This window comes from Cynocephalus volans, chromosome 4 (genome assembly GCF_027409185.1).
Source record: "Cynocephalus volans isolate mCynVol1 chromosome 4, mCynVol1.pri, whole genome shotgun sequence".
NCBI classification, from domain to species: domain Eukaryota; kingdom Metazoa; phylum Chordata; class Mammalia; order Dermoptera; family Cynocephalidae; genus Cynocephalus; species Cynocephalus volans.
Genome location: NC_084463.1, coordinates 158,694,581 through 158,706,780, shown reverse-complemented (window position 1 = coordinate 158,706,780; position 12,200 = coordinate 158,694,581). Strand labels below are relative to the sequence as shown.

The window sequence follows — 12,200 nt, the reverse complement described above, 5'->3', positions numbered from 1 at the left end:
CACGCAGGAGTGAGGAGCCATAACAGCTGACAAACAGGAGCCATTCAGAGGCCGGTGAGTCATCACAAGGGACCAGTGCAGGGCCCACCCCATGGGAAGTGTTTGGAGCACTGGTGGTGGGGGAGACAGGCCCACCCGGAGTACACTGGGGCACAGCAAGGACAGCTGATCTGCCTTCCGATCAGCACAGGACCACTCAGAGGAGACTCGTCGGGAATGCAGAATTGTATGTGGTGCAGTTTGATGAAAAAACTCAGGCCCAGATCAGAGTTTCTGCACAACGTAGGTGCACCGAGTCTCTGGAGAGCCAGAAGTACCTATAAGGCTAACCATTAAACCCTGAGCTGCACAAAAAGCCTTCCCTAGGGAAACAGCAGCCAAACAGCAATTTAGCTTAACCACACAGCTCAAGTACTGGTTCCCACAGTAATTTCTCCAGTTTTAGAAGTAAGCAAAGGACAAAAAGTTAGTTCTGGCCCAGGCACACCACCAATGCCTTGGGGCCCACCAGGGGACATGAGGTATGGAACCGGGGACAGGACTTCTGCCCCCATCCACTCGCACTGCCAGTGCCTCCTCTGCCTGAGAACTGAGGCTTGGAGTTGGGGACTCGACCCCCGTGCCACAACCAGGCACACTGTGTCAGCGCCTTGGGCCTGCCTGGGGTTCTGAGGTATGGAGCTGGGGACCAGACACTCCCCACAACCAGGCACACTGCCAGCACCAAGGAGCATGCCAAAAATATCACCTCAATGTGGGCAGCCCACCGCAGCCACCACAATAACCATCACTGCCATGAAAGCAGCTGGACACCACAACCACCACACAGATGGTCTGCCTGGCACTGGAGAGCATTGACACAAGGAGGGTCACCAGCAGAGACAAAGAAAGGAGGAGGATGTCTTTCTCCACAAAGCCCGTTTCAGAGTGACAAGGAAAGCTTCTGCTCTATGATAATGTTGGGGGACCTGAACACACCTCCCAGCATTGGACAGATCATCTAGGCAACAAATCAACAAAGTAACCATTATTCTTTCAGAAGGAGAGAAGAAATCTAGGTTAGTTAGAGGGGGAAGGGGGGAGGGTGGGGGGATGAGGAGAGATTGGACAAGGGGCATAAAGAATAATTATGATTTGTAACAATATATATGCTAGTAATATTGATTTGATCAACATATCTCAATGTTAAAACCCCAAAATATGTATAATCAATTTTGAGTCAATAAAAATTTTTTTTAAAAAAAGGTTCCTGCAGTGGTCAGCTGAGCACTAATTCTGCTAGAGGTTCTGGGTGCCAGTATAGAAAACATGGGTCAGAGTAATCCCACCTGTGGGACCGGGAGTCTCAGAATGTGCACATAAGTCAGTCTGGTTGAGAGCTGCTCCTGGGAAGTATTGATTTTCTGGTACTTCTGGCTTTTGGGGCAGGTAGAAAAGCAGCAGGAAAATAAATCCTTAAGCAAAGAAGTGAATAAACTGGAGATTGAAGGTTGAGCTGATAGGCACTGCATGGTAAGAATGAAGCACAAACAGAATGTGCTGTAAGAGTTTTAATCAACACAACAGATGGAAACAGCTCATAGTCCGCATTTTACCTAGTGCCTGACCTCCAGCTAAGAGCCGATCTTAAATCTTCCTTCTTGCCAGCCAGTAACTGGAGGGGCATCACGCCAAGGCCTGCCCAGGGAAGAACTGACTGTGCCTCCACTTCCTATGTTTTGCCAAGTATGTAAAAGCATATATTTCTTTAATAACTTGAAAATATTATAAGATATATTTTTATCTTTTCTGGTGCCTTCAGAATGGCAGATAATAAACGTCTAATCATGCATTATTACTTTAAAGCTCTATCAGTTAATTCCAAGCTAAGAAAAACTGTTCAAACATTATACATATATGTCCTCTTACTTTCATTCCCTAATCTTTTAGGTTATGTTAGTATTTTTCTTAGTTCTAGTGGTTAATTTTTCTTTCTTTTTGGAATGTACTTCTACATGCAATGCTGTCTGCTTTAAACAATTTCTGATAAAAACCTTCTGTGAGATGAGAAGATGAGTTTACTTTCTCTAACTACCAACCTGTTTCTTTGTCCACATCTTACTTTTGATAGTCATTATTATCATTGCCATATTATCATTGCTTGTGATATTTATTTTTCCATTCTATAATTTCCATATTCTTTTAGCTTTGGCTCTTCATATAAATGTATTTACTGTAATGTAGTCTAAACAATTGTACCCTTTGACCAACGTCTCTTCTTAATCTCTCCTTTTCCCCCCAGACTCTGGTGACCACTATTCTACTCTCTGCTTCTGAGTACAATATTTTAGATTCCACATATAAGTGAGATCATGTGGTATTTGTCTTTTTGTGTCTGGCTTATATAATTTAGCATGATGTCCTCCATGTTCATCCATGTTGTTGCAAATGACAATTTTCATTTTTTTATGACAATAATATTACATTGTATATATTTACCACATTTTCTTTGCTTATGTATCTGCTGATGGACACTTAGGTTGCATCCATACCTTGGCTATTGTAAATAATGCTGCAAACATGGGAGTGCAGATATCTCTTTGACATACTGATTTCATTACCTTTAGATACATACCCAGAAGTAGGTTGCTGGATCATATGGTAATTTAATTTTCACTTTTTGAGGAACCGTCACACTGTTTTCCACCATAGCTTTACTAATTTACATTCCCACAACAGCGTACAAGGATTCCCTTTTCTCCACATCATTGCCAATCTTTCTTTATGTCTTTTTGATAAGAGCCATTCTCACAGATGTGAGGTGATGTCTTCTTGTGGTTTTAATTTACATTTCCTGGTGATTAATGATGTTAAACATTTTTTTCATATACCCATTGACCATTTGTATGTCTTCTTCTGAGAAATATCTGTTCATGTCATTTGTCCATTTTTAATTGGGTTTTGTTTCTTGCTGTTGAGTTGTGTGAGTTGCTTGTGTTTTAGATATTAGCCCTTTACCAAATGTATGGTTTTAAATATTTTCTCCCACTATGTAGGTTGTCTTTTCACTGATAATTATTCCTTTGCTGTGCAGAAGTTTTTTAGTTTGATGAAATACAATTTGTCTAGTTTTGCTTTTGTTGCCTGTGCTTTTGGAGACATATACAAAAAATCATTGCTCACATCAATGTCATGAAGATTTTCCCTATATTTTTATTCTATTAATTTCACAGTTCAGGTTTTATGTATAAATATTTAATCCATTTTGTATATGGAGTGAGATAACTGTCCATCTTCTTTCTTCTGCATATGAATATCCAGTATTTCCAACACCATTTATTGGAGAGTCTTTCCTTTCCCCATTGTGTGTTCTTGGCACCTTTGTCTAAAATCAATTGACCATAAATGCTCGGATCTATTTCTGGGCTTTCTAACTTGTTCCATTGGTCAGTATGTCTATTTATGCTAATGCAATGCTGTTTTCTTTACAATAGCTTTGTAATATATTTTGAAATCAGGGAGTATGAGCCCTCTAGCTTTGTTCTTTTGCTCAGGAATACTTGGCTATTAAGGTTCTATATGATTCCATGTGATTTTAGAATTTTTTTCCTACTTTTGTGAAAAATGACACTGAAAGTTTGAAAGGGATTGCAATGAATCTGTATATAACTTTGAGTAGTATGGACATTTTAACAACACCAAAATAAAAATTTGAGGATGCTTCAAAAAGTTCACAGAAAGATTCACATTATCTTTTAATTCTATTTTCCATGAACTTTTTGAAGTACCCTCATTTTAATCCTTCAAATCTCTCTGTTTATCTGTGTCTTCTTCCATTTCTTTCTGCAATGTTTTATAGTTTTCAGTGTACAGATCTTTCACCTTCCTGATTCGATTTACTTCTAAGTATTTTATTTTTTATGCTATTTTAAGTGGGATTGTTTTCTTAATTTCTTTTTTGAATGGCTTGTTGTTAATGTATAGAAATGCTACTGATTTTTGTGTGTTGGTTTTGTACCCTGTAATTTTACAGAACTCATTTACCGGTTCTAAGAGGGTTTTTTTTTTTTTTTTTTTGTGTGTGTGTGTGTGTGTGTGTGTGTGTGTGTGTGTGTGTGTGTGTGTGGAGTCTTTAGAGTTTTCTAGATATAGGATCATGTCATCAGCAAACAGAGACAATTTTACTTTTTTATTTCCTATTAGTATTTTAAAAATCTCTTTCTCTTGCCTATTTGGTCTGGGTAGGACTTCCAGTACTTTGAGAATAAAAATGGTAAAAGGGGGCATCCTTGTTCTGTTCTAGATCTTAGAGAAAAAGCTTTGAACTTTTAGTCATTGAGTATATGGTTAGCTGTAGATTTGGCATACATGACCTTTATTGTTTTGAGATACATTCCTTCTATACCACTTTGTTGTGAGTTTTTAATCATAAAAAGACATTGGATTTTACCAAATACCTTTTCTACATTTATTGAGGTGATTATATGATTATTTCCCCCCTCCTTCTGTTAATGTGGTGTATCAGTTAATTGATTGGCACATGTTGAACCATTCTTGAATTCCAAAGATAAATTCCTCTTCATTAGGGTGAATGATCCATTAATATGTGTTAAATTTGGTTAGGCTAATATTTTGCTTAGGATTTTTGCATCTATGTTAATCAAGTTATTGGCCTATATATATATCTATATATCTATAGATATATATATTTTCTCATAGTGTCCTTGTCTCTCTTTGACATCAAGGTAATGCTGGTTTTGTTAAATGAATTTAGAAGTATTCAACCTTCTTTGATTTTTTGGAAGAATTTGAGAATGATTGACATAAGTTCTTCAAATGTTTGGTAGAATTCAGCTGTGAAGCCATCCAGTCTGGGCTTTACAATTTTCCTTTTTAAAAAATGTTTATTGTAACATAGTTGATTATACATATCTGTGAGGTACATAGTTGAATATCAATACCTGTGTGCAATATGTGATGCTCAAGTCAGGATAGTTAGTGTGTTCAACATTACACAATATAAACATTTTTTGTGGCCCTTTACCAATTTCTCACTAGACCCCTCTCTCCCTCTCCCTTTCTCACATCTGGGTGGGGACTGTGTAAGTTAGGGCACTCCATCCAGGAGGAGTTTGCAGATCTGCATTTATTGATGGAGAAAGCCACGGAAGAAGGCATGGGGAGTGCCCACCCTCCCATCCAGGCATGGGAGTCTCATGACCTTCATCCAGGAAGAACCTGCAGACCTGGGTTTGTCACTGCAGCAGGCTGAAAGAGAAGGCTAAGGGAGTACCTACCTTCCAATCCAGGCTCAGGAAAATTATTTATCTGCCCCATTGGTTCTTGGATTCAGGCTAATAAGAAACTAGACCTTCAAGCAGCAGTTGCAAAGGAATGTAGACAAATTCCTTCCAGGGAAAAGTGGGAAGCTGGACTAATCCTGGGGACTACAGCTTCTGGGAGCATTAGTTCATTTGTTCACAACTACTTTGCTCTTTGTGTTCCAGAGAAAGTCATGAATGTCAAGTCCCTGCCACTTTCTAGGCTGCCTGGTTTAGGAGCCAGACACTCAGGGGGGAGATGTAAAGGTTGGAGTGCACAATGTGTGTACAAACTCATTCCAGGGAGAATTTGCAGACCTGGATTTATGGTTGGTGTGAACCAGGGAAGAAGACCCATGGAGTGCCCACCTTCTGATTCAAGATCACAGAGGTCTAATAAGGTCCTTCCAGGGAGGATTTGCAGACCTGGATTAGTCACTGAAGTAAGCTGGACAAGAAGACATTGGGAGTGCCCACCTTCCTGTTCAGGCTCACAGAGGTCTCATACCCTTCTTCCAGGGAGAAGCTAGAAGACTGATTCTGGGGTCAACAGCCACCGGGAATGTTGACTAAGTTAAAAAAAACTTCAAAAACCCACTTTTTTGTTCTTTGTGCTTCAAGGAAACTCTTTAGTGCAGAGTCCCTGCATCTACGCAAGGAGGGATCGTCAGGACCCTCCTATTCTACCGTGTTTCTGATGCCAGTCTTCCATGAATTTGTTATTTTGGAGGTCAAAAGATGGACACAGGCCTAACGGGGCTAATATCAAGGTGGTGTTGGCAAGATTACTGTCCTTCCTGGAGGCCCTAGGGGAAAGTCTATTGTGTTGCCTTTTCAGATTCTAGAAGCTCCCCACATTCCTTGGCTCATGGCTCCCTTCCTGCATACTCAAAGCCAGCAAAGTTACATATCTCCAACCATTTATTTCTCCCTACATCTCTGACCACAACCTGGAAAGGTTATCTGCTTTTAAAAACCTATGTGATTAGATTGGACCCACAAGATAATCACTTCATCTCAAGGTCTTTAATTTAATCACATATGCAAAATCTTTTTGCCCATAGAAAGTAACATATTCACAGGTTCCTGGTATTAGGATATTGACATATTTGAGAACCTTACTCTGCCTATCACACTACCTTGTCAGATGCTATGCTTTGTTCTCTCCCACCTGAACCTTCATTCCCATCTTCTTGAGTGTTCCTTACTCCCTGCCTCTGTTCATCTCCAAGCGAATGATACCTTGAAAAAGTTTCCTTTTCTTTTTTTAAACAAGTGGGTGAACTTTATTATGTCTGGATAATTCTTTTTAATTTGAAAATATTTAATTGACAAATAAAGATTTTTATATGCAAAGTGTATCATCACATTGCATGTATATATGCAAATAAATGTATATATGTATATATACACACATGTGTAATATATACGTATGTATGTCACATTTTCTTGATCCATTCATCTGTCCATGGATACTTAAGTTGTTTCCATATCTTGGCTATTATTAATAATGCTGCCACAAACATGAGGGTGCAGATATCTCTTTGAGATACTCATGTCATACCCTTTAAACATGTATCCAGAAGTGGGCTTGCTGGATTGTATGGTAGTTCTATTTTTAATTTCTTAAGGAACCTCCATATACTGTTTTCCATAATGGCTATAGCAATTTACATTCCCACCAACAGTGTACAAGTGTTGATTCCCTTTTCTCCACATCCTCACCAACCCATCTTATCCTGTCTTTTTCATAACAGCTATCCTAAGAAGTATGAGGTAACCTATCATTGTGGTTTTGATTTGCATTTCTCACATAGTTAGTGATTTTGAGCATTTTTTTTTTCATATATCTGTTGGCCATTTGTATGTCTTCTCTGGAAAAATGTCTATTCACATTCTTTGCTCATTTTTAAAATCAGGTTATTTGTTTTTTTGCTATGGAATTGTACAAGTTCCTTATATGTTTTGAATATTAACTAACGTGTATGGTTTGCAAATATTTTCTCCCATTTTGTAGGTTGCCTTTTTATTCTGTTCATTGTTTCTCTTGCTGTGCAGAAGCTTTTTAGTTTGATATTGCCCCCTTTTTAATTTTTGCTTTTGTTGCCTAAACTTTTAGTGTCATATGTAAAAAAAAAATCATTGTTAAGATCACTGTGAGGGAGATGTTCCCCTATGTTTTCTTCCAGTTTTACAGTTTTAAATGACACACTTAAGTCTTTAATTCATTTCAAGTTAATTTTTTATATGGTAAAAGACAAGGGTCCAACTTCATTCTTTTGCATGTGGATATCCATTTTTCTCAGCACCATTCATTGAAGAGACTTTCCTTTTCCCACTGTGTATCCTTGGCACCCCTGTTAAAGATTAGCTGACCATGTATGTGTAGGTTTATTTCGGAGCTCTCTATTCCCTTCTGTTGGTCTGTGTGTCTGTTTTTATAGATCTGTGGGACACTAAGGGTATGAAAATGAAGATTTTCTTTTTATTCCTAAGTCCTTCCTGTACAACTGGGCTGTAGGTTTCTAAATGTAGCAACTGATGTTAATAAGTAGTTATCTTGTGTATACCTGTTCATGTTGTGAGCATGTTGCATTAATCATTTAATTCTCCCTCTGTGAACCAGGTAATATGATTATCCTCATTTTTGAAAATGAGGATATTGAGGAACAGGGAGTTAAAACAACCAACCAGACAAACACACACACACACACACACGCACGCACGCACACACACACACACACGCACGCACGCACGCACCCCCCCCCCCGCCCCCCCACACACCACTTGCCCAAAGTGACAACTGCGAATCTGAGATTTGAATCTACATTGTTCATGTTCAGGATCCAGGCAGCAAAATACTTTACCCTAGCTGGTGCTAGCTGCTTAACAGCTCACTCCCTAAAGGTGGAAAAAAAGAGGGTCTGTTTTTCTTAAATGAGGATCCTAAAGGGAAAAAAAAACATTGTTTTCTCAGGAATCTTCTGCCTGAGACAATACATTATTTTGGAAATAAACCTGGCACATATGCTAATAAGATCACTTTAATTTTGTCCCTCAGGTGTAAGCTCTGGAGGTTTTAGTTCTTCAGAGACTTGGCTTTAAAATATTTAAAACTATCAAGAACATGTGTCCCTTATATTGTGCTGAACAGGAGTCAGTGTGAAGATCACGGAGCATCTCTTTACTTCTGGGCTTATCAGCATGGAGATTAACCTTGTTCACCAGGAGCCTGGCATGCTGTGCCTGTTGCAGAAGGTCACTACAAAGAAGGAAATTAAATCTTCTAACCTGACTTTCTGACCAGAAAACCCTGGGATTTTCCATTCCCCTTGATACAGTTGATGGGGAAACCTAAAGAATTCCCTTAAATAGGTGAGTATCACACAGTTTCTGGATGAAAATAAATTTTGAAATATAGTGGAAAATCTTCAGAATGAATTTGACTTTTAGGAACGTAAACTTGCTACCCCAGGTATACCGATGAGAGCGGTCTTTGGTGTTTAGTCGAGCTCTTCATACGACTAAACATGTGATTTTTTTACCCTTTTAACCTGGGCATGGTTTTTATTCTTTAAAAATATGCAGCTCCTACAATGTTCAGAAAAAATCTTATGGTCATAGAATGCTAGAGATTAAAAAGGCATAAAGACCATCACCCTTATTTACAGAAGAGGCAAAGCGTGTTATCCACGTTCACATACTAAATAGCAGCAGGACTGAAAGCAGGAGCTTTCTCACTGCAACACACACAGTTACCTGGTACATCCATAAATACCCAGAACCATTGCTTGTGGGTTCCAGTATAAACTTACAACTGTTTCAGACATAAAATTAAAGTAATATTTTTCCCAGTCACTTAGCTCACAGTGATCCTTCCTTATTCGTCCTTATCCTGTGGCATATTTTGCCTTGAACCCAACAAATACTGCTTTGAGCTGTAGGATTTTTTAAATTTCTAGGTCCTGTCTCCCCATCTAGGCTGTAGATTTCTAAAAATAGTAAGTGGTGTTAATAGTTCACATTAATAAGCAATTATCCTGTAGAAGATGCATTGCATAGATCTATTCTCCAATAACAATTTAAGAGACCTAAACATTATTTAAGTATTGTTTTGTCACTCTTGCATTTCAAATTTTACATCTTACTTATTATATCATGTGACTGTGGCATGTTTCACTTTTGCATGTAGAAGAAATTATTTGAGTTGATTATAAACATCTGAAACTAGAACCTTGCCCTTCTCACTGTAATTTTAAACAGTTTGCTATCTTCCTTCTTGACTAATGAGTCACAAAAATAGTATTTACCTGAAAATTTTGTCTAAGCAAAAATATTAAACATTTGACATTTTAGATATTTTATTAATAAAACAGGTATTACCTGTCAAAATGTATGCCTTAAATAGGTTTACAGTATTAAAGAAAATTGGGAGCAATAATTCTGTTGTTCTGATGAACAAAATGTATTCATACATTCATCAAAAATATTAATGGAAATTATTTGGAGATAAAATCAGCTGAGCTAACAGCCCCATTCAACCCAAATCTGGAATTCCCTATTTGTTTTTCTTTGTGTCCCGTCTGTCTTCAGGATGGTCAAGAGTATATAAATGTCATCTCTCGTTTGAAGGTCAGTCCTATATAAGTATAAATATGAGTGTCATGTGTTACTATATAATCTCCTCCATGCTAAATAACTACTCTAATATTAGTACATATTTTCCTTTCTAATCCTTTTATAAGGGAAATAGATTAATATACCCAGGTCTGAATGTTGTCTTAATGACATTCTGAAGGGTACTATCCATCCCATTCGGACGGGAACTTGAAAGGGCTTTATTTCTGCTATAGCTTATCCCAAATGTCTATTATTGCGATCTGAATTTATAATAATTTCCTACAATATTACCAGTAATTGTATTCCTATGTGGGTGTTACTATCTATGCATTGAAGATAACAAACAGAGAGTGAGTCTTATTTCAGATACAATTTTATAACCCAAGGAAGTTTAGATCACACGGTTGGATTCCTCTTTTGATGACAGAGGGTACTGAATCCGAAAAGATCACGTATGAGTTGCTCAAGTTGACACAAGATCTATGTACCACTGACAGGAATGACTACCCAGAAATGCTGTCAATTAATCCAACATTATTTCCATAATTGCCTTCTTTTTTATGATAAACTTAGAAAGAATTATTTTTTCATGAAGAAAACTTTGACAGCATAGTTGGCTTTTCTACATGTAAAAATAAGTGGTAAAAATACATGTAAAAATAAGTGTAAGGGGTGTTAATAGTTCACATTAATAAGCAATTATCCCGTAATGTTTTATTGTAATTAGTTTAAAAATCTATTTGTATCTGCCAATGATGTCTTACAATAAAACATTTTTAATATTTTAAAATAAAATTTTAAAATAAATTAAAAAAATAAATATATATTTTATTTGCTATAACAGGTTACAAAATGTCTAATGGAAGATAAGAATCAGACAGCAGTGGCCGAATTTCTTTTCTTGGGCCTCACAGATCATCTTCATCAGAAGATTGTCCTTTTTGTCATGCTTCTCTTTGTTTATCTCGTCACACTGGGGGGTAACGTGGGGATGATCACTCTCATATGGATTGATCCCAGACTCCGCACTCCTATGTACTTTTTCCTTAGCCACTTGTCCTTTGTAGACATTTGCTCCTCCTCTTCCGTCGCTCCTAAGATGCTGTGTGATATGTTCGCAGAGAAAAAAGCCATCTCATTCCTGGGATGTGCTGTACAGACGTGGTTCTCTGGTTTCTTTGTGGCAACTGAGTGTTTCCTCCTGGCTTCCATGGCATATGATCGGTATATGGCCATCTGTAAGCCCCTGCTGTATACACTCATTATGTCCCATCAAGTCTGTGTCCAGCTGGTTATAGGGCCTTATGCCATGGCTCTTATAAGCACCATGACTCATACAGTTCTCACCTTTCGCCTACCCTTCTGTGGTCCAAATGCCATCAATCACTTTTTCTGTGATATTTCCCCACTGCTTTCCTTAGCATGTGCAGACACCTGGATCAATAAGTTGGTGCTATTTGCCTTGGCTGGAGCTGTAGTAGTACTCAGTGTCCTGATCATCATGGTCTCCTATGTCTGCATCCTGGTGGCCATCTTAAAGATCCAGACTGCCGATGGGAGGTGGAAAGCCTTCTCCACCTGCTCCTCTCACCTGACAGCCATCTGCATCTTGTTCGGGACTCTTTTCTTTATCTATGTTCAACCTAGCTCAGGCTCCTCCCTGGATATCAATAAAGTGATTTCTCTATTTTACACTGTTGTAATCCCCATGTTGAACCCCCTCATATACAGCTTGAGGAACAAGGAGGTAAAAAGTGCATTCAAGAGCAAGTTTGAAAGGAAAAACTTTTAAAATGGTAGATAAAATAGAATTTTAGTTGTGCTCTACCACCAATTTTGATTCAAGAATGCAGCAAAAAGAATACTGGACTCAGATTTAGAAGCTCTCTTTAATTCCTGGGCCTGCCAGTTTTCAGGTCACTTATATACTAGAAATACTCCTTTATATTATTTTTTCTTCAGTCTTCAGTTCTCAGGAGAACATTTATATACTCTTGAATGTGAGAAGATATATCATATCAGACAGGAAAAACAAATGTTATAAGGGAAAGGTCAATAGAGTTCTTTAAAAATGGTGTCAATTACCTTGTCAAAGGTTAAACTGAAAAAAAAATAAATTAAAAAAGAAGAATAAAAAGTTAAACAGTGAAATGTAAGAGAACAACTGTAAAAAAGTAGCTCACAATGTGTTAATGTCCTAATATGAAAGTGTATATGTGTGTGTGTGTGTGCAAATAGCTACATTTTCAGAAAGTAATTTGACAATTTCTATTAAAATTT

The 12,200-nt window shown here is 37.8% G+C and overlaps 1 protein-coding gene across 1 annotated transcript; it reads left to right on the top strand.

Moving 5' to 3' along the window:
• The first annotated feature begins 10,779 nt into the window (after positions 1–10,779).
• On the top strand, positions 10,780–11,712 carry LOC134377070 (olfactory receptor 5G3-like). Its single transcript, XM_063095686.1, has one exon. The coding sequence runs from the start codon at positions 10,780–10,782 to the stop codon at positions 11,710–11,712; it is 933 nt and encodes a 310-aa protein (XP_062951756.1).
• Positions 11,713–12,200: the final 488 nt, after the last annotated feature.